Consider the following 22132-nt stretch of genomic DNA (forward strand, 5'->3'; position numbering starts at 1 on the left):
CCGGCAGGGGTATATATCACCCGCCATGGCGGCGCCACTCTAGGGGGTGACCTGCCGGCCCGCTGGAGTTGCTAGGGTAAAAGTCTTCCGACGAACGTGCACGCGCGGCGCGTACACCTACTGGAATGGATATGAGCAACACATCTCGAAGAACAACAGTTACAAAGGTGAGTAACCGTGTTTTCTCTGGCTTGTGAACTTTTACAAACATACTTTTTCTGAGTACTATAACATGAGATAACCAATGTTCATGTTAATTTTGTAGATTATTCGGATTATGAAGATAGTTCTCTTGAGTTTTTGGAAAAGTGCTCCTCTCCACTCACACGTTCTTCTGGGAGCTCTCTGACTCTGCGAAGTATGTTTACAGAGAAGAACACGTCATACCAGTATCCAAGAGCCATTCTGTCTGTCGACCTGAGTGGAGAAAGTAGGTTGACTGAACAATAGGAAATTTTGTTTTAAAATTTATGTTTCCCAAAGAAGGTGAATTAAAAAGGCCAAATGCAAGTCAAATAATTCACTTTAGGCATAAAAATATGAAACTTTTTATGCTTGTACGTTAAACCAACGTGTATATACTTTCATGACAGACTGAACAAAACATTTACTCTCCTCATGCTCTTGTGCATTGTGCTGGGCACTGGTTGGATGTTGCCTCTCCTACCTCTAAGGTGGCTACATTGCTGTATATACAGTAGAGGTCACCCAGAAGTGTAATCTTCCAACAGTAAATCTGTGAGTGACTTCCGCTATGTGTAGTGCAGGTTCATTCAGCATCTAAGTCCTAAGTTAATGTACAACATTAAATTTGTTTGCATATACAACTTCAGATTTATTTGTTTTTATTAGACCTCTCGGATATGGAGTTCTTAGATGATTCCTCCACGGAAAGCTTATTACTGAGTGGTGATGAATACAATCAGGACTTTGATTCGACCAATTTTGAAGAATCTCAGGATGAAGAGGATGCTCTCAATGAAATTGTTAGATGCATCTGTGAAATGGATGAGGAAAATGGCTTCATGATTCAGGTAATGCACTCACTTGCTCTGCAGTTTTTTTTGTGAATTTTTGCGAATTTTTGCTTTTTTGGCATCCTTAAAGTTCTCTATCTATAGAACAGGTAAGAAAAAGGCGGTAGCAGTTAAAGCTTTTTGCATTCCACACAATATCTCTATTTTTTCTGTGCAGGACCACCTCTCTAAGAGTGAGGTTGTTACAGTTTGTGTCCATTCAGTCTTTGACACCTCTGAATGTGCCAAGAGTAGTGGCAGTTGCAGTGATCTGTTAGAATTGGAAAAAATTCAGAGAAGAGCAACAAAAATGATTAGCAATATGGAACAACTTACATTGGAGGAGAGATTAAAACGACTGGGACAGTTCATCTTAGAAAAGAGATGATTAAGGAGGGATATGATAGACATCTATAAAATCATGAATGGTGTGAGAAAGTGAATAGGGAAATGTTATTTACGCCTTTTCATAACATAGGAACCAGGGGTCACCCAATGAAATTAATACACAGCAGGTTTAAAACATAAGGAAGTACTTCTTCACACAGTGCACAGCCAGCCTGTGGAACTCATTGCCAGGGGATGTTACGAAGGCCAAAAGTATAACTGGGTTCAAAAAAGAATTAGCTAAATTCATGGAGGATTGGTCCATCAATGGCTATTAGCCTAGATGTTTAGAAAAACAACCCCGTGCTCTGGGTGTCCCTTAACCTCTGACTGCCACAAACTGAGAGTGGACAACAACAGCTGGATCACTTGATAATTGCCCTGTTCATTTCCTCTGAAGCATCTGGCACCAGCCACTGTTGGAAGACAGACTACTAGGCTAGATGGCCAATGGTCTCACCCAGTATGAAGACGGTGGCTTGGTGAATAGATTTTGGGAAAGCATTTGAAGAATATGGGGGCAGTATTGAAAAGGACAGTGATCTGAGTGAGAAGGATATGAAGGTAGTATCTAGGCTGGCTCTGTGGAAATGAAGTGGCTGTGTGGCAGGGAACACAAGAAGAGACCATGTTGGATAAATAGATGGAAGCTGAATGATGCAGGCCCTGGAAGAAATGAACAACATAAAAAAATGATGAAGAGCTATGGAAGATCTTGAAAAAAGGGTTGATGTAGTCATAGTTGTAGGGGGGGGAGAGAGAGAGAGAGACTGGTGGGTCAGAATGGGTGTCAGTCCAGAGGGGAGAAAGCTGCAATAGTCAAGGCAGTAGATGTTTAGGACGTGGGCAAGTAATGTAGTCATGTGGACAGAAAGGAAAGAGTGGATTTTAGAGATGTTATGAAGGCAGAACATTTTGGTTAGTGCTTAAATTTATGATAAAGGTGAGGTGGATATTGGTTATTTGCAGTCATGACTGATCTGGGCTCGATTTGAAGGAGCATCCTAGAGCTGAAAGCCTCTATATTGCATCCATTACCAGTCCCCTAAGCTGTCCAGTAGCCATTTTGTCTTTAAATATTGCATCAACCCTTTTAGACATAGAGCAGTGTTCATTTCAAAAGTTCCCCATAATTAAATATTATTCCATACATGTTTTGTTTATTACCCATTTCTAAATTCAACTGGCAATTTAATACTTCCCACACCCAGTCTCAACACAGGTCAACTGGCCAGTCATTCTTGTGCTACTATGTCCTTGTAACCTTGGTATTGCTCCCTTCCTATTTTTATTTCTACACTTTCTTCATTTTCTTTTTCTTTTAGATTTTTTTCATCAGTGCAATATTAAAAATAAACCTTAAGCACTGGAGAGATGCTTTGTAAATGAAAACTGAAGTTTTCTCTTTTCCATTGTTATGCTATGATATATTGCTGTATATTTCTATTTTGCCATAGTCCTATTGTAGAATCATAGAATATCAGGGTTGGAAGGGACCTCAGGAGATCATCTAGTCCAACCCCCTGCTCAAAGCAGGACAAATCCTATATGCTCAGCTACTAAATATTTAGTGCTAAATTACTTATTTTATTATAAAAAAACTTATGTTAAATCCTTGATTTTGTTTTTCGGATTGGAATTTGTGGCCATGGGGTCACTTTCAAAGCTAAAATTATGCTTAATTATGGCTTGTTTTTGCTGTAGCAAATACAAATTGCATAAGTACGATACTGTAACTCAAGTTGCCTGCTAAAGGAAAGTTGCTGTTCCCTGCATTTTGAAGAGGCTGGAAATAGAACTGACTTTCAAATAATGAATTACCTTGTTTTTTTTGGATGGTAGTGTGAAGAATGCCTGTGCTGGCAACATAGTGTATGTATGGGATTATTAGAGGACAGCATTCCAGAGCAGTACATCTGTTACATCTGCAGGGACCCACCAGGTATGAGTTAAATCACTGGTTCATACAAAATTAATTGTTGTTTTTACTTTTTACATTTTTGCTAAAAACATATGGTATTGTATAAGCATTACACACAATAGGAGTTACCTATTTGTGAGTGTTTGATATACTTTTCTGGATGAGTCATTTTATAACGTTTTCTTCTATTTGGTTCTGCATGGCAACTTCTATTTTTCTGTTACAAAATTCTTAAATTTTGTTCAAAATGTTAACTTACCATTCTCATGAGTTCACAGAAAATGAGTGCTCTCTTTTCTTATTGAGAATTTACCTCCAACAAAGAGTAGGCTCTTAAAGAGCAGTTCTACTCTGAAAAGTGACTGTTTTGTGTAAAAATAAATAAAATTAAATTAAATTAAAAAAAAATACCTTCCTACTCACCAAATCTGTTCCCTGCATGTATTTTACTTCTGGGGGAATTCTGCACCTAAAAATTCTACACACAATATTTTAAAATGCTTCAAAATTCTGCATATTTTACTGTTAAAATAACACAATATAATCATGCCAGTTTCAATTATTTTTGTAATTTATTTCAAAATACCTGTCAGCAAGTATGTCTGTAACAATACAAACCAAAAACAAATTCAGGAAATTGTGTTGTTTTTTGTTTTTGTTTTTTCACAAATAGATTCCTCAGTAGGCATATTAATACAGAACATTGAGTAATTAATTTAAACTACAATACAGAAATTTATTTCCCCACACCCCTCAGAAGCAGCTTAAAGGCTTGCGGGAGTCACGGGTAGGAGCTGAGGGAGAGAGAGGGAGCCTGTGAGTTAACCTGGAGGGTTGTTAGGTGAGGATGAGAGAAGTATGGAACACAGTGGATTTTTTTTTTGGAGGGGGGAGGTTATTAGTGAGTTGGGGAGCCTCCCCCATGCAGACCTAGTCTAGCCTCCCATTCAGTCAGACACATCTGCCTGTGTGCCTGCCTCCTGTCCCTATACATACCTGCAGCCCCTCTGTTCCCAAGTGGCCCTGCACCCCCTCCCATTCAGCCCGTCTCAGTGCTGTCACCCCACTAGCTCCTGAGCCTGCACCCCAGTCTGTCTCCCCAATAGCCTTTCTGAACCCCAGACTGTGACCCCCTCTCCCCAGCAGCCAGATGTGTCCCACTTTCTCTGTATTCCCCCCAATCTTCACATATCTTGTGTCTCCGGGTGCTGTGATGATCACAGCTGGTTACTGGATGTTACTGCCTGCGTGTCAGTGAGCTGCTGTCTGTTCTGGTGCAACAGTGGCCTCTGGTGGGCAAAATGTGGAACTGCAGTGCTTCTCAGGCAGAATGGCTCTCTATTCCTCTTCCCTTCTTTCTGTTTAGGAGATGAGTCATTCAGGATGTCAGCATTTGACAGTGGATTGAGCGGATGGGCTGGGTAATGGAGGGTGTTATACTGGAAGGTGTTAATGGCTACCATCAGGCTGGTTCTTTTATCCACAGATAATTCTGTGCATACCATTTTAGTGTAAGGACTGGCAAGTTTCCATCTAATTTTGTTCTTCTAGTGCTTGTGCATTTCTGTTATGCTACAGGTGTGTGTACTTCTCGTGCACCATAGCTGGAGATTTTTCACTAGCAGCACCTATAGGGGAGGCCCCTCCCACACCGTTGCTTCCTAGTGCTCTGAACCAAGGGTTTAAAGAATGGAGCCACTCCACTCATCCTTTAGTTCCTTCTTACTTCCTGTGATGGGTAGTGAGAGCGTTTCTGTGCTTACAGCCTCGTTCCTTGGTGAACAAAGTTGCAATTAGTTAGCTTTTACAGAGTGATACTTATTGTTTCGTCCTTTAGAGGTTTCTTTACTCTTTAATCAATTTTATTTTGGTTTCTGTGGATCTAGCTGGCTTCTGGGACTTGCCCACTACCAGGGGAGCCTATGTGAAAGTCCCCTTTTTTTAAGCACCATTCCAGCTGTCATCTGCCAGTGCCTGTTGGTAACCTGCACTCTCCACTATTTAAAGTGCTTGGGCACGGGTCATGTTAGAGACCCAGTATAACACCACCAGTGGCCTATGCGGCTGTAAGAGATGTATTGTATTTTTCAGTACTGACCTCACCACTGATTCAGGGCAAAGATGCTCCACCAGCCCTGTTCCAGGTGCCATACTTATCGGCACTGACGATGGGGTCTGTTACGGCCTCATCTGTCTCAGGTCCAGTACCCATTCATCTGCCTCCTCCATGACAATATCTAAACTCCATGTCATTGCACGGTGCTGATAGCTAGGAAGCCTTCAGTGCTTCCTCATAGACTCATAGACTTTAAGGCCGGAAGGGGCCATCCTGATCATCTATTCTAGTCTGACCTCTTGCACTTCTCACCCACCCTCTCCTGTAATAGACTCATAATCTCTGGCTGAGTTACTGAAGTCCCCAAATCATGATTTAAAGACTTCAAGTTACAGAGAATCCACCATTTACACTAGTTTAAACCTGCAAGTGACCCACGTTCTATGCTGCAGAGGAAGGCAAAAAACTCCAGGGTCTCTGTCAGTCAGACCTGTGGAAAAATTCCTTCCTGATGGAAGCCAGTTAAACCCTGAGCATGTGAGGAAGACCCACTAGCCAGACATGTGGGAAAGTATTTGCTGTAGTAAATTGGAGCCCTCCCCATCGCTGGCCATTAGAGAGATTTGCTGTTAGCAGTTGTAGATCAGTTACATGCCATTGTAGGAAATCTGATCATACCAACCCCTCACTTGTCACGCCACACTGCAACTGAAATGTGTAACCTGATACAATAGCTACAAGCTGAAGCTAGACAAAATAAGACTAGAAATAAAGTGTACATTTTTAGCAGCGATAGTAATTAACCATTGGAACAATTTACCAAGGGTTGTGGTCGATTCGCCGTCACTGACCATTTTTAAATCGAGATGGGATGTTTTTCAAAAAGACCTGTTCTAGGGATTATGTTGGAAGTTCTATGGCCTGTGTTACCCAGGAGGTCAACCTAGATGATCACAATGATCCCTTTGGCCTTGGAATCGATGACAGTGGTTTGGGGGTCACCAGCAGTGTAATGGATGTATGCAAGCACTCGAAGAAAAAAAAAGCAGACACTCGTTTTCTTGTAACTGCTATTCTTTGAGATGCGTTGCATATGTCCATTGCATGGCCCATCCTCAGACTCAAAGCACTGGTGTCTGTAATTGGGATCCCAGGGCAAAGGAACTGAAGGATGGTTGGGGTGACTTTATATCCTCAGTTCAGAGTATGAGGAACCCAAAGAATGGGCAGGGCCTCCCCTCCAGGTACTACTAAGGAAAACACTCCAACACCTTGCTGTGACACGCATATTTGCAGCGTGTTGGACACACAACACATTTCAAAGAACAACAGTAACAAGAAGGTGAGAAACTATTTTTAACGGTTGCAGAGTGAAAGTACTTGATAGTTCTGGGAACAATTAGGGATACAGTTATTTTTATGATTATTAAATGGGTATAAAAGTAAGATGATTAGTTAAGTTACTTAGGGTTCACTCATACCTGTGGTTTAGAAACAGAAGTCACCAGACTGGATCAGACCTAAGATTCATCTAGTCCAGTATCTATCTCTGACAGAGGTCAGTATGAGATATTTCAGAGGAAAGTGTAGAATCCTGCTGTAAATCCTGATCTAAAGGTTAGATTGTCTTGCTCTGAAGCACCAGGCTTAATAGCTTTTCAAAATTTTTGTTGTTGATTATCGTAACTCTGGATATTCTTGATATCCATTTAAATGTCCCATCTCTTTTTGAATCTTAAGTTCTTGGTATCTTAAATTATCTTTTCAATAAGCAGATATCTTTTAGAAAAGACCATTATAATTCAAAACTTTAATTTCAAATTCAGTTCGCAGGTGTCTCATGGTATAGAATATTTTTACTTCTTCGTGCTTTGAGTACTGAGTTGATTTGTTTGATTTTCTTTTAAAATGTCATTTATAGAAGTCAGAGGATATTCTGTGTCATATACTAGGTGATGTGAATTTCTTTGAAAACCCATGATTAAAGAAAGGATGTCAGAAGATATTTTAAGGATAACACTCCTGACTGTTGTTGTCACTTCTGGAGAATAAATTCTGATTGTTGTTTACCTGTAGGTCAGAGATGGAGTGCCAAATATCTTTACGATAAGGACTGGTTGAACAATGGACATATGTGTGGATTATCATTTTTAAAAGAAAACTACTCTCACCTTAATGCCAAAAAGATAGTGTCAACACACCACCTGCTGGCTGACGTGTATGGTGTAACTGAAATTCTACATGGACTGCAGCTGAAGATTGGGATACTAAAGTAAGTGTGGGTCTGATGTTTCCTCCCCATCTGTGTTCCCTTAGATAGAGGAAGTGAGAGCTCAGTGTGTATGTCAAGATAATTTTCATTTTAACTTTTATTTTAAAGACCAAACAGATGCATATCAGTACACATTTAGGCAGCGTATTCTTGAAAATGTCACGGCACAATTTGAATTGTTTGAATAGATAGTGATGCATTCTGGAGCTCACTCTGTGACAGGGCAGAAGCTGGGTTCCTCTTCTTCCTCTCAGCTCAGTGAGGAGGAATCCAGGGTCTGCACTTCTTGACAAAGCCTGAGGGGGGAAAATAAAATATTGCTAAGTGGGAATATAATTGTTTTCTCCATTAAACACTGGAATGTGAATTTGTGTTCCTATTATTGACTGTTGTTGATGAATACTGAGACAAAGGAAAAATATTTGAAGAGGCTAAAGACTATATTTTTTATCCAAAACTTGCATGTGGTAATATCTGTGAAATCCAGTTGGAAAGTGAAATGAAGTCTTCTGCACTTCTAAATCTGCGACCTACAATCTATTCCCCTGAAAGTCCTTAATAAATAGTATTACATTAATTCTCTTAAATATTTGTCTGAAGTTGGGAATTACTATGCCAATTTTACAGAAGGGGGAACTGAGTCACAGATTGGTTCTTACTTGCTCAAGGTCCAACAATGAATCAGTACAGAACAGTGCTCAGATCTCCATTGCTGTGCCTCAGCTAGTAGACCGTGCTTTGTCTCTGAACAATCGTTATGTGGTTGGCTAATTTGGGATATAGTAATTTTTTTCAAAGGCCTGAATGTTTAACATTCTCTTTTGTATAATTTTCTAATTATGCTTTCACTGTACAGTTTACTGGTCCAGTCATGCCAGGCGATGGAAACCCTCAGTGATGAGCTGCCAAAATATTAACAACAGGGTCCCTCCTCCTCACCCCACAAGGGAGTCGTGCGCTCCACCCCCCGGGACTCCTGCCCCATCCAATCCCTCACATTCCTTGATGCCCCCCCCCCGAACCCCTGCCCCCTCCACCCCCCTTCCCTCTCCCCCTGAACTGTCCCCATCGCCGTGGTGTTTTTGGTTTGTTCCATCACCCCTCCTCTCATCCTTAATGTCCTGGACTCTTGCCCATCCAACCACCCCTTCTATCCTGTCCATCCACTAGATTCATCCCATACCACTCCTTGAATCCCGCCGCTGCGCTACCCCTCCACCCATCCAACCCCTGCTTCTTCCTGACTGCCTCACACCCTTCCCCCTTTCAATCCCCTGTTTCCCTTCCCTCGATCGCCCCACCTATCCACCCCCCACAACCTTCCCAACTTCCCGCCCTCTTCCAACCCCCCTCCTGCCCGCTTACCGCTGCCTGAGCCGCAGGCCGGCCAGCGCTAGCACGCAGGGCGGCCAGGCCGGCTGCAAACCACGTGGCCGGGCCCAGCGCCAGCTCTGCAGGGGCCCGGCCAGGCTTGGCTGGAGCCGCAAGGCTGGGCCCAGCAGCGCCGCTGCGGGGGCCGGGCCAGAGCCACAGGGCTGAAGCTGGGGGCGCTCGGCAGGGACCGAGACAGGACGGGCTAGAGGCTGCTCGGCTGGGACCAGGAGCCATGCTGGAGGGAGCCACGGGGCCGGAGCCAGGGGCACTCGGCTGGGACCGGGACCAGGACTGGACTGGGGCTGGGGGCGCTCGACTGAGGGTGCCAGCCTGGAGGGAACCGCTCGCCAGGAGCAGGAGCTGGGCTGCAGGGAGCCGCTGAGCCGGCCGCACCTCCCCTCCCCTTCCCCCCCAGCCCCCCTCTCCCTCATACCCCAGCTTACCTAGGTGCCTGCTGCTTGTTCAGCCTTCCCGCAAACATCTCATTTGCAGGAAGCAGGGGAAGGGGAGGAGAAGGGGGGCGGAGCATTCAGGAGAAGGGGGAGAAGTGAGCTTGGGCCGGGGCAGAGTGCCAGAACTTTTGTTAAATAAAGCCCTTATAGAACCGGTTGTCCTGGAACAACCGGTTCTAAAAGGTCATCTAAATTGAACAACCGGTTCCTGCGAACCAGTGCGAACCGGCTCAAGCTCACCGCTGGAAACCCTCCATTTCAATGGCAGTTGATAGTGCTCAGCACCTGACAGGGTTGGACACTTCAGGAGCATTAGCGTTTTTGTTTTATCATAACACACTTATTAAAGATGACTAGGGCATACTGGATTTACCCAAAATTAAGAGGTCCACAACAACACGAGATGAAACATTTGGCAATGATGTTCCACTAAAAAATTGCCTGTTAATGTAAATACAGTTCAGCCAAAATGAGAATTTTAAAAGATTTCATTTCTGAAAGTGATTGTTCTGTACTAAATTTTCTTCTCCCCTGCTTTCCAGAAATACACATCACCCTGATCTTCATCTTTGGGCTTGCTCAGGGGTGCGAAAAGAGCAAGAGCAAGTGACATTTGGCATAGAGAAGAAAATAGTGACTTTGCCAGATACTGTTAATCCATCTGAAAGGACATGTCACAATCAAAGCCATAAAGAAGCACCCCTTAGCTTACCGCAGAAGATGGAAGAAACATATATTATAAGCGAGCACAGTTACCAGAAACCACAGAGTTTTGGTCAGGACTGCAAATCAGTTACTGACCCCGTGAGCTCAGATGATGAAGATATGAGTAGTTTTGAGGAAGATCAGGAATTTTGTTCAGATGATAAAAACTGTTTGCAATATTCTTTAAAAGAAGATGGCATGAGTGAGCAGGTAAAACTCGTTCATGTGTATAGACTGAGTTTAAAAAAGATCAAACTCATAAAATAGTTAGAAATGCTTGCCCATTACTGAATTGTCAACTGATGCATGTTCTTTTAGTAGGCAGATGGATCAGTACAACCCACTTAAAATGAAGTTTAATATAGTGAAACTCGTTATGGTGAAGTAGGTTGGATTTAGATTGTTGCAGTTCAGTGTTGATAAATGCAAAGTAAAGCACATTGGAAAACATAATCCCTGCTATACATATAAAAGGATGGGGTCGAAATTAGCTGTTACCACTCAAGAAAGATCTTAGAGTCATTGTGGATAGTTCACTGAAAACATCTACTCAATGTGCAGCAGCCGTCAAAAAGGGGAACAGAATGTTGGGAATCATTAAGAAAGGGATAGATAATAAGACAGAAAATATCATAGTGCCTCTATATAAATCCATGGTACTCCTACACCTTGAATACTGCAGGCAGATTTGTTCGCCCCATCTCAAAAAAAATATATTGAAATTGGAAAAGGTTCAGAAAAGGGGTATGGAAAAATTATTAAGGGTATGGAATGGCTTCCATATGAGGAGAGGTTAATAAGACTGGAACCTTTCAGCTTGGAAAAGAGACAGCTAAGGGGGGATCTGATTGAGGTCTATAAAATCATGACTGATGTGGAGAAAGTAAGTAAATATTTACTGCTTCTTGTAACATAAGAACCTAGGAGTCACCAGGTAAAATTAATAGGCATCAGGTTTAAAACAAACAAAAGGAAGTTTTTTTTCACACAACACACAGTTAACCTGTGGAACTCCTTACCAGAGGTGGTTGTAAAGGCCAAGACTATAACAGGGTTCAAAATAGAACTAGATAAGTTCATGGAGGATAGGTCAATCAATGGTTGTTAACCGGGATGGGCTGGGATGGTGTCCCTAGCCTGTGTTTGCCAGAAGCTAGGAATGAGCAACGGGATGCATCATTTGATGATTACCTGTTCTGTTCATTCCATCTGGGACACCTGGCATTCGCCACTGTCGGAAGACATGATACTGGGCTAGATCGACCTTTGGTCTGACTCACTATGGCCGTTCTTATGTTCTTAATTCATTACTTGCAAATTTGTAAACCCAGCTACAGTGGATTTCTGCTTATAGGGAGGTAGTTCTGTGAATATAACTAAGTTGTTCCAGTACATCTGGATTTCTTGTATGCAAGGAAAGTTCGTGGTTGCACTTTTTTTTTTTTTCCCATTTGAAAGATTCTGCTGGTTTGAGAGAGATTCCCTGTATTTAAAATGAGGAGTATAAGCGGAACCTTTTGTCTTTCTCATAACAGAAGAAATTGGTTGAAGAGCAAATTGTTAGTTTCTCTCTGTTGTCCTTAAGTCTCTTAACAGTTTTTAAAACCTGGATTTCTAATTATATTTACTGTTGGTCTGTATTTTTTTTTAACACCAAACTTCCCCCCAGAATTCAGTCATATAGGTTAACAATTAACTAAGCTTGTTTCTGCTCATGTAAAGATTTCTAACAAATGTTTTAGTCAGAGTTCTTTGAAATGTAAATCCCATCTAATATATACAGTGCTGATTTTTCTATAGCTTTATCTTAGTGATGCTATAGTAAAGGTTGTGCCCACACCTCTAACCGTTTTTGGTTGCTTGTAACTTCCTGATACCATTGCTTTGGGCATGAGGGCTGAAAGTGTCTGGTTTTATTCTAGAAATTCTTAAAAAAAAAAAAAAAAAAAAAAAAAAAAAAAAAGCTTTTTGAGATACCCAGGTATTTGAAAATAAATAAAACACTTAGACTCATCCACTTGTCTCCCCCATTAAAAAAAATAATTCAGGTGTTTTTTTTTTCTTGGTACTTTGGTGTCACAAACATAGATTGTTATTAAAGGCAGCACATAAGTTATATATTTTGTAATGAAGAACTTCAGTTCACCTTGTTTGGAGTTAATTGTTTATTAAATAGTATAGTTTACATATTGAGTGTGTGCAGTAAGGACATATGCAGCAATATGAAATATTGCTGAATAGTGTCATATCTTGGAAAAACGATCCATATATCCATTTATGCAGAATTCAGATTTCCTTGGGAATCTCAGCTATGACTTTACTGGCTTTTGTTTACTGCTTATTAGGAAGGGGAACCTGTTGGGACAGCTAGTCCTTTCCTTTCCACTACTTTCACAGAACCATAGAGTACTTTTCATTTGGGACTCCATAATTGTTTGTTGGCACATATCAGCCCCTGACCTTCCTCTGCTTCATAGCTATTTGTCTGACCTTACTGTACTTCCTATTAAATGAGGTTGGTGGCTGGGGCCGGCCGGCCGGCCGGTTAAGGCAATTTAACTCCCTATTTCCTAGGTAAACCATTTTGCATTTATCCTAATTTTGATTTCAGCTGTTTTCAAGTTGGCTTGAGACACGATCTGAATTATTTGTAACTGTTTTGAACTAACTCAAGAGCAGCTATATTTACTACAGCTCTCCTCTCCATCCTTGTTCCTCAAACCCTTAACTGTGCCTTGGCAATGTCCCTCCTAAACTATTGCAACCTTTGGCCTTTTAGATTCTTGTTTCCACGTCTCCAGTCTATGCACAGTTCTACTACCGATCTTCTCTTTCACACACTCAGATGATATCCAATGTTGAGTCCCCTTTTATTAGTTCTGCTTCTCCTTAAACATCATAGGTTGTTCGTAAATTACAAAACGCGTTGGGAATGGGTGGGTCCTTAGTATTGCTTGTTTGTTTCAGTGTTACAGGGGGCTGGAGGAAGTCTTGAAAATTGCCAAAAAATGAAGAGCTCTGTGTAGCTTGGAAGTTTCTCTCTTTGACCAACAGAAGTTGATCCCATTAAAGATATTACCTTACCCACCGTGGCTCACCAAAACATGTTCTGTCATTTATGGACAACCCCTGACATGGTTTCCTCACTCCTGACTCTTAAGCCTTTACAAAACCCTGTCCCGCCCTGCACGTTTCCATCATGTTTCTTTTGTATCCTTCTCCACAAAATATTTCTTGTGCACTGCTTCTTACTGCTAGAATGCCCTCCCTGTTCTCACGTGTCATGTAGGTCCCCCTCATTTGTTTTTATGCCAACAATTTTTATTTACTTAAATAGCTCGTCCCCCTTGCAAGTGTTAATCCTAGTATGTCATCTCCAGGAACCACCCATAGATCCTCCCAGCAAAAGCAGAGAAGTCCAGATTTGGTGGTATTCATATTTCTAAAGCTTAAGAAAAACAAGCAGAAAACTTCTTTGTTTAATAAATCATTTCAGGCCACTGTTTTGCAGGAAAAAAACTTTTCAGATGCAAAATAGTCTCAAGAATGTGGGTTTCTCAAACAGTTCTATCAATATATTTATAATACTGTTCACTCCTTTCTGTGGCAGCTGGCTTGCACTGATCATGACTAACAAGTGAACTATCAAACTAGCACTGTCTTTGAATTTCTGTCTGTGAAATGCAATAATCAGCGATAGTCAGACAGCTTCAGTATATGTGGGATTATAGGATTCTACAATTAAAATCAACTCTTTTTATAAATTTATGGTAATTGCTCTTCTAGCTCATCCCATTGAGCTGTTAAATCAGGTATCCTGTCTTTGGTCATAGCTATTACCTGAGACTTCACAGGAATGTACCTGACATATTATAGAATAATACACATGGGAAGAAAACCATTAGATTTGCTTTTAGTTCTCATAACTATATGTGTTAGTGGTCACACAATTATGTGGCCCCTTGTAATACTCCAGCCATGTGATCTAACTGTGTTAGCAAGTTACAAAGTAGTCTGAAGAAGGGATGTACTTTTGTCATAAATCTCTCAGTATACTATGCTAAATTTAACAGGTGAACTTTGGGATTTTAGATATAATTCCATTTTTGTATTTTCACTTCATCCTCTACTGGACAGTAAACACAAAAAAAATCCTGTACTCTTGCTTGAATTGGATAATGGATCACCGGTGCATTCAGCACTTCATGAATTAAGAGTTAGAAGTTTATGTAGCAGAGTGGTGAGACGTGAGCCACTCTTGTACTCACTTCAGTGCAAGATCTTGTGAATTTAACACTACCTCCCATGCTTTCAGTACCACTCTTCTGTCTCTGTGATAATCCTGAAAGCTAGCTGTACTCATTTGTTTGACATTTGTATTGCACTTGTTCTCCACTAATGTTCTTAAAAACTGCATACCAATATGTATATTTATGTTTTTGTGAAATAGTGGTACAGTTAAAAACTCCATCATTCAGGGCATTTGTGCCAAGTATTGAAATCAAAACCAGAATCCAAGCGGTAAATTGAGAATAAAGCATTTATTAAGTGCTAACTTTGTTGCTTTTTGTTGGTCTTATGGAGAAGAACGCTGCTGAAGGGAATGTGGTGTGTGCTTGTAATGAAAAAAAAGGATCAGAAGAACAAGTGGATTCACATCTTCAATGGCAGCTAAATCTCCTGACCCACATAGAGAATGTACAGAATGAAGTCACTAGCAGAATGGACCTTATTGAAAAGGAAGTTGATGGTAATTACATTGTTGCGAAGTATTGACATTAATCTGTATAGCGCTTTGAACATTCAAAGCATTAAATGAACAGTAAGTCTCCCATTACCTCATCTTGTAGATGACTAAGACAGTGATTAAGGCCCAAATTTTCAAAGGTATTTATAATTTTGGGTGTTCTGGGACACCCAAAGTCTGATTTTTCAGAGATATTGTGCCTCTGCAACATCCACTGAGGTAATGAGTATTCAGAATGTCTAAAGTCAAGCCTAGGCGTGCAGCATTAACAGTCATTCAAAAACTTGGGCCACTGTGAGACCATGAAGTAGCAGGCTTCTGCTCCCATGCTCTGCCCACTAATCCTCATCATCTCCTGAAGTTGATAGTATTTGTTTAGGCAATAGTATCAATCAGTTACCTGAGGAGGAGAAAAGAAGTCTTCATCTTCCACTGTGGTTTACAAACTAACTGGTAATAGCCTGGATTAAGGCAGCAAACCAGGCTTCATAACGACAAATTCACATAAAGATTATGCAGTGGAACTACGTGTCGTAGTAGATGAATGCATTTGGTTTTCACTAGGGCTGTAAACTAATTGCCGTTAACGCCTGCAGTTAACTGAAAACAAAATTAACATGTTCATTTTTTAAATGCATTAATCGCATACCTCTGGGCAGGGTGGGAGAGTGAAGCCCCAGCCCAGAGTTCTGGGCGTGGCAGCAGAGTCTGAAGCTCTGAGCCCCTAGCCTATATTAGAAAATACAGAAAACGTCAAAAAATTTTAAATGGTATACAGTTATTGTTTAACAGTGCAATTAAAACTGCAATTAATTGCTATTAATTTTTTTAATCGCTTGACAGCCCTAGTTTTCACATGTAGAGACCCACTTCACAAATGAAGAGAGTTTGAACAAAGTGTAGTTGTGTCCTTAATTATTTCTTACCTAAAACAAAAGTGTTAGCCCTGATAGAATGTTTATGATCAGACTCTTGCCATCCCTCTTTTTTATGAGCACTGAAATTCACTCAGAAGTTAGTGTAGTAGCCGTGGTAGTCTGTATCCGCAAAAAGAATAGGAGTATTTGTGGCCTCAGACTAACAAATTTATTATAGCATAAGCTTTCGTGGGCTACAGCTCACTTGATCGGATGCATGTAGTGAAAAATACAGAAGGAAGACACACATACACACACCATGAAACAATGGGTGTTACCATACACATTATAAGGAGAGTGATCAGTTACACAACAAAAACACTAATCCAGGAACCTATTCTTGCAACAAAGCCCATTGCCAACTCTGTCCACATATCTATTCAGGGGATACCATCATAGGACTCTAATCACATCAGCCACGCCATCAGGGGCTCGTTCACCTGCACATCTACCAGTGTGATATATGCCATCATGTGCCAGTAATGCCCTTCTGCCATGTACATTGGCCAAACCAGACAGTCTCTATATAAGACAATAAGTGGACACAAATCAGATGTCAAGAATTATAACATTCAAAAACCAGTTGGAAAACACTTCAACCTCCCTGGCCACTCGATTACAGACCTAAAAGTCACAATATTACAACAAAAAAACCTTCAAAAACAGACTCCAAGGAGAGACTGCTGAATTGGAATTAATTTGCAAATTGGACACCATTAAATTAGGTTTGAATAAAGACTGGGAGTGGATGGGCCGTTACACAAAGTTAAAACTATTTCCCCATGCTTATCTCCTCCCGCTGCCCCCCACCCCCCAGTTCCTCATATCTCCTTGTCAAGTGCTGGAAATGGGCCATTTTCATTACCACTACAGTTATTTTTCTCTCCCGCTGACAACAGCTCACCTTAACTGATCAGTCTCCTTATAATGTGTATGGTAACACCCATTGTTTCATGTTCCCTGTGTGTATATATGTATCTTCCTTCTGTATTTTCCACTACATGCATCCGATGAAGTGAGCTGTAGCCCACGAAAGCTTATGCTACAATAAACGTGTCAGTCTCTCAGGTGCCACAAGTACTCCTAGTCTTTTTTCAGAAGTTAGTGTCTAAAAAGTGGCTGTCTAAAAATGGAACCACATTATATCACCTGCTCCCTATATTTGTTTAGTGATACGTTAAAGTTAGTGACAGAAGTGAGTCATCACAGCCTTTTATTCCTGTTGAGTTTTTACTACTGCAGAACCGTGACAGCAGAGACAGGGAGCTGGAGTCTCTTCTTTGTATGTGTATGATCAACACATTGTTGGCTAATTTGTCCTAACATACCTTTGTATTACTGGAATTTAGCTGTCAAGGCAATTGGAAGGATTAATAAGGGGAGCCACTTTAAACTGCTTAAAAGAATAAAAATTTCCATGGAGCACTGAATTATTTGGTTCTTCAGAAAATATATCTGCATTTAAATAATGATTTGAGTATCTGTAAGTTGCACCTTCATATTAATGATGCATATGGCAGAGCCATGCTCCATTTTATGCAAATTACCTGCTGCCCTCAGGCGTGGCAAGTTGGCAGCATTTACAAGGATAGGTGCTGGTCCATGTTCAATAGCATACTGGAGAAGTAGGTTTGGAAAGGTTATGAGCCTAAAAGCCCAAATACAGAATGTCTAGTAACAAATAGTGTAAGTATTCTGAATTTTTATGATAGGCTGCTCTTCATCTGGGCAGTGAATTTGACCATGAAATATTCTGAGGTGCATCATTGGCAGTCTCACACCTGGTTTGCATGGAGCCATGGGTGGGGCACAATAGCCATTTAAATTTTGGTTGACAAGTTAGGACCAAATCTTAGTCAGGTTGAAGTCCTCAAGTATTTTGCCACTGACTTCAGTGGCACTAAGATATGGCCCTTACTGCATTTCAAAACACCTAGCTGTGGAGGGTTGAGCACTCTTTTTCCAAAGATCCCTTTCTAATCAAACTGGTATTCTTTTTTTTTTTTTTTTTTTTTTAAACATTTTTCTCAATGTAGTTTTAGAAAGTTGGCTTGACTTCACTGGAGAGCTGGAACCGCCAGATCCTCTTGCAAGACTGCCTCAACTCAAGCGACGTATCAAACAGCTCTTAATTGACATGGGTAAAGTACAGCAAATAGCCACGCTGTGCTCTGTATGACAACAGGAAGAATAAAGAAATAAAAATAGGCTCTCTGCAGTGAATTTTCTTATTAGTCACAAGACTGGCAGGAGGACAGCAAAAAGCTGGATATTTGTCTGGTTCTGTGCTGATTACATTTTTAGCCTGACGCTTTGGAGAAAAGAAAGGAAATCTAGAGTAAGGAAATTCACACTGAAAAGCTAAATATGCTATGTTCAAGATGCAAATTACAATGTCACATATTGAGGAACATTGATATGGTCTACAATATGATAAATAAGACATGTGAAGTGACAGAATTTCACCTTCAGGTCATACAAGAAAGTTCAAGAAATCTCTGCAATGGAAGATGCTATAATTTTATAGTCAGTAGCAGAAAGAGCCAAACTCTAAAACGTCAGTGGGAAAAACATACATCCATAATTATTTTTTCTCCCGTTGCTAGTGAAAATACAGACACGGAGAGATCCATATCCTCTCTACAGTTGGTCCACCCCCAAAGTTTTATGCAGATAACCGATCTTTTGGAGCTGATGAACTATTTCTTGTCTAATTAGTGTTATTCAGGAAAATGAAAACATTTGCTTCACTTTTGAAAGAAACCGTATGTGGTGGTCTCCTTATAAATATTTTTTTTTTAAAATGGAAATCCTCATTACAGCACCCTTAGGCTCTTTTAAAAACGTAAGTGGCAAACAGTGGTCAGATGTGCCAAATAATGCTAAAACCACTGGGATGACAGTTTGAATATATTGAAATATCTGAAGAGGGTTTTTTTCAAAGTTCTACCTGGTGCCAGCAATCCATCCAAAATTGTATCTAATTTATATTTTTTTATGTTCTATTGCAGTATTCAGGATTCAAAGTACATTTTTGTCCTGGATAGTTCAGCTTGGTGTTAGCCCTCTGAATCTTTACCAACCTCATCTGGGATGAGGAACGACAAGAGCAGAAAAATTGCTTGATTGTGGCTGTGAATTACTAAACCACTAGATTGAATATCGCAAAGATGCATTATCTAAGATGTTTTTATAAAACTTTTAGCTTCAGTCATAAGTGAGTAAAACATCATGAAACCAAAGGCAACCTAGTTGCTCTGTTAGCTCTTGCTGGATTTTGAGCGCAGGACCTTCTCTTTGCCTGTGCTCATGTAAGTTGTCACTGCACCCAGTGCTACATATGCATGTGTAGGTATATGTGTATATACACGCACATTCATATGTACATACTATATACATATTTATATCTACACATGTCTAGTTTTATTACTATAGACTATAAGAACTGGTGGTTAACATGAAATGTTACCTTTTAACATGCAGTTTATAAAATTGAAAATAGTGTATGTACAGGTTTTGGAATTTGTAAAATATGACTGTTAAAAGGAGGCTATTTAATTGATGAGATAAGATACTTGAACATTTTATGCCTCGCAGCTGTTTATCAGTTCTAGTTTTCTGTATAAATGCATTTTAGAACCGATAGACAGTAAACTTGAATTTACCTTTTGATAAGAGTACAAGCCACTGTACATTCAAAAATTATTTAAATTTGCAAACACACTGTTCTATATGTAAGGTACTGTATGTAAAACTGTTTATTAAAACTATTCTACATACTCTATATTTTCCACTTTTCTTCCTGTCCTATACAGAAATGTAAAAAAGTGATTAAAATAATGTACAGACCATAAACAACTCGAATTTTTTGAATGCCTGTTGAGGATTCAGACAGTTGAAAAATGTGCCAAAGATGGATTGTGTACAAAAGATGTTGAAACTAGTGTTTTGAACTTTTATCATAAAACCATTATTGAGAGAGAAAGTAGCATGCCCGGGTGCTTATTGAAAAATGCCTACACTAAAGTCTCTAATTTATCTGTCATGTCTGAAGTAAGTTAATGCTATTAATATTTTAACTCTAAATCAAATGTGTCAATGTCAGTTATAGAATGATACCGATTTAAAAGGTCTCTTCAACAGCAGTTACCACACCATTGTATCGGAGATATTACAGCTCTGTATTAATTCCAAAACGCAACTCAATCTTAATTCTATAGCAGGGATTGGCACCTCCATAATTTAAAGAGGAAATACAGTAACTGAGGAATCTAAAGGAATGTTGACTTTTTTTATGGCAACCACTATTATGTTTAACAAAATGGCCTGATGTTTTATACAGTATAATTTGATGCTTAATTAACTACTTAAGACACATTTCACAGTATTAACAGCTGTTGAAAGTGATCTACTTGCTCTTTGGATATGCAAGATACTGTTATATAGTATTCACTTGCTTCATGTCCTTAAATGTGGTACTGTGTATACTGTATAGAATAAATGTAAATCTTAATACACAATTTGAAATGAAGTGTATAGTATTTACATAGTATATACAGTACATACTGGTGCTATATTATACAATGCGTGTATGCATGTTTGTGATACCATATAACTGTAAATGTAATGAACAGAGAGAGAGACTGAGATTTAAAGTTGTAGGAAGGAGGTTCCATGCTTTGAGCCCATCACAGCAAAGTTATAATGAGATGTGAGAATATTATCCCTAAAAGATGGCTGTTGTATGAGCTGAGGACCCGGAGGTGATCTCAGATGCAGGTGCTAGGAGGTGGTCACTGATGTAGCCAGGGCCCACGCTTTTAAATATATATATTACATATAAAAAACTACTGTCAAGTATTGTATGGTTTCAAAGTTAAGTAATCAAAAGTTAGGCAATGTCTGAATTGAGGTTGCCTATGCAATTCAGCCTTCTTCTGCCATATGCATTGTGTTAGTCTTTTAACTTGGAAGGTGTCACTTCTTTTTAACCCCACAGGACCCTGCCTCTTTCAATGCACAGGATAGGTAGTGCCCCCTGAATGAGTAACTTTTCAATATTTCTGTTTATCTTCGTTCATTTGGTAGTCAAATGCATAATATTTACCACCTACCATTTAAACCCTGCACTGCATACAGAATTATTCATTTCTTCATGGACTTTTCTATGGCACACATCATTGTAGTGTCAGAATGCTTCACAAACTTTAAGGTCACTTGGTATCATCAACTCCACTTCAAAGATGTGAAACTGAGTAATAGAGAGATTAAGGCTAAAATTGTCCGTCGCCCAACTTGTGAAACACTTGGGGCCTGATTTTTTTTTTTCAGAGCATTTTTATAGCACTTTATGTGGTCAGTGCATGCACTGATTTCAGTTATGATTGTAAGTGCTCAGCACTTCTGCAAATCAGGCCCCAGATGTTCCTTGGTGGGCACCTAGAAAAAGAATCACAATTAGTGGCCATCTGAATTTTGGTTTAAGTGACATAGGAACTCTGTAGCAGAATCAGGGATAGGTTCCAATTCTCAGAAAGTCATCCAATTATCTTGATCATAAGACTATCCTTTCCCATCCTGCAGTCCTTTGCCTCATTTGCCACATGCCTTCCAGCTTCCTAATCAAATGAGGCAGGTATCTTACAAACAACTGCCTCATTCACTACACAACTGATTCATTCCCAAAGCACCATCTGCGCTGTGCACTGAACAAGGCAGAAGTGCTGGGGGAAAAATAGTATGTGATGCCGTAACTAAAGACTGTTTCACAATGCATGTGCACAAAGGGGCCAAATTAAGGTTACACAAGCTTAATTCTGCTGTTTTCTAACTTTAGGATGCTTGACTTTGCCGTCTTTTATAGTGTTCTTTTAATGTAGTTTTTTAACTTAGTTTTTTTTAAAAAGCAAGGGGAAAAAAACAAAAAGGAATTCCATCATACAGAGCTGTACTGTGACACAGCCAGGGCTACTCAGCAGTGTTGGAACCTTTAAATCCACAGCAGACTTCTGCCACTTGAGCTGATAGCGTTATGACTAATAGTAGTTGGCTGTTATCGTCTCTGAACCAGCCGCTAAGGAAGGTGAGAGACTTTGCAAGTGGGTTTCACGGGTATTTGCTAGACAGCGAATGTTGGGACTCCGTCCCTATGTTCTGTTTTACATTTGAGAGGGGAAAATTCTCAAGTGGATACAGCCTCTTCTGTCCCTTTCCTCCACTTCCCAGCTTGACCCTTTTTACCTTTTTACCCTTGTTACCTTGTTTCTGTGCTCATGTCTATCCTCT

The 22132-nt window shown here is 40.2% G+C and overlaps 1 protein-coding gene across 11 annotated transcripts in view; it reads left to right on the forward strand.

Moving 5' to 3' along the window:
* The window catches only part of PHF20L1 (PHD finger protein 20 like 1), an 83074-nt gene extending 63443 nt beyond the window's left edge, over nucleotides 1–19631 (forward strand). For 8 of the 11 annotated variants that reach the window (XM_075063262.1, XM_075063255.1, XM_075063264.1 and 5 more), the window contains 7 exons: nucleotides 266–430; nucleotides 853–1034; nucleotides 3246–3345; nucleotides 7457–7652; nucleotides 10021–10393; nucleotides 14768–14933; nucleotides 17884–19631. In XM_075063262.1, coding sequence (XP_074919363.1) covers nucleotides 266–430; nucleotides 853–1034; nucleotides 3246–3345; nucleotides 7457–7652; nucleotides 10021–10393; nucleotides 14768–14933; nucleotides 17884–18026 — 1325 coding nt within the window. In that variant the 3' untranslated portion in view covers nucleotides 18027–19631. The remainder of the gene's footprint in view (nucleotides 1–265; nucleotides 431–852; nucleotides 1035–3245; nucleotides 3346–7456; nucleotides 7653–10020; nucleotides 10394–14767; nucleotides 14934–17883) is intronic. The other 3 variants (XM_075063257.1, XM_075063259.1, XM_075063263.1) reach the window with 1 other exon arrangement.
* Nucleotides 19632–22132: the final 2501 nt, after the last annotated feature.

This window comes from Chelonoidis abingdonii, chromosome 2 (assembly GCF_003597395.2).
Source record: "Chelonoidis abingdonii isolate Lonesome George chromosome 2, CheloAbing_2.0, whole genome shotgun sequence".
Lineage (NCBI taxonomy): Eukaryota > Metazoa > Chordata > Testudines > Testudinidae > Chelonoidis > Chelonoidis abingdonii.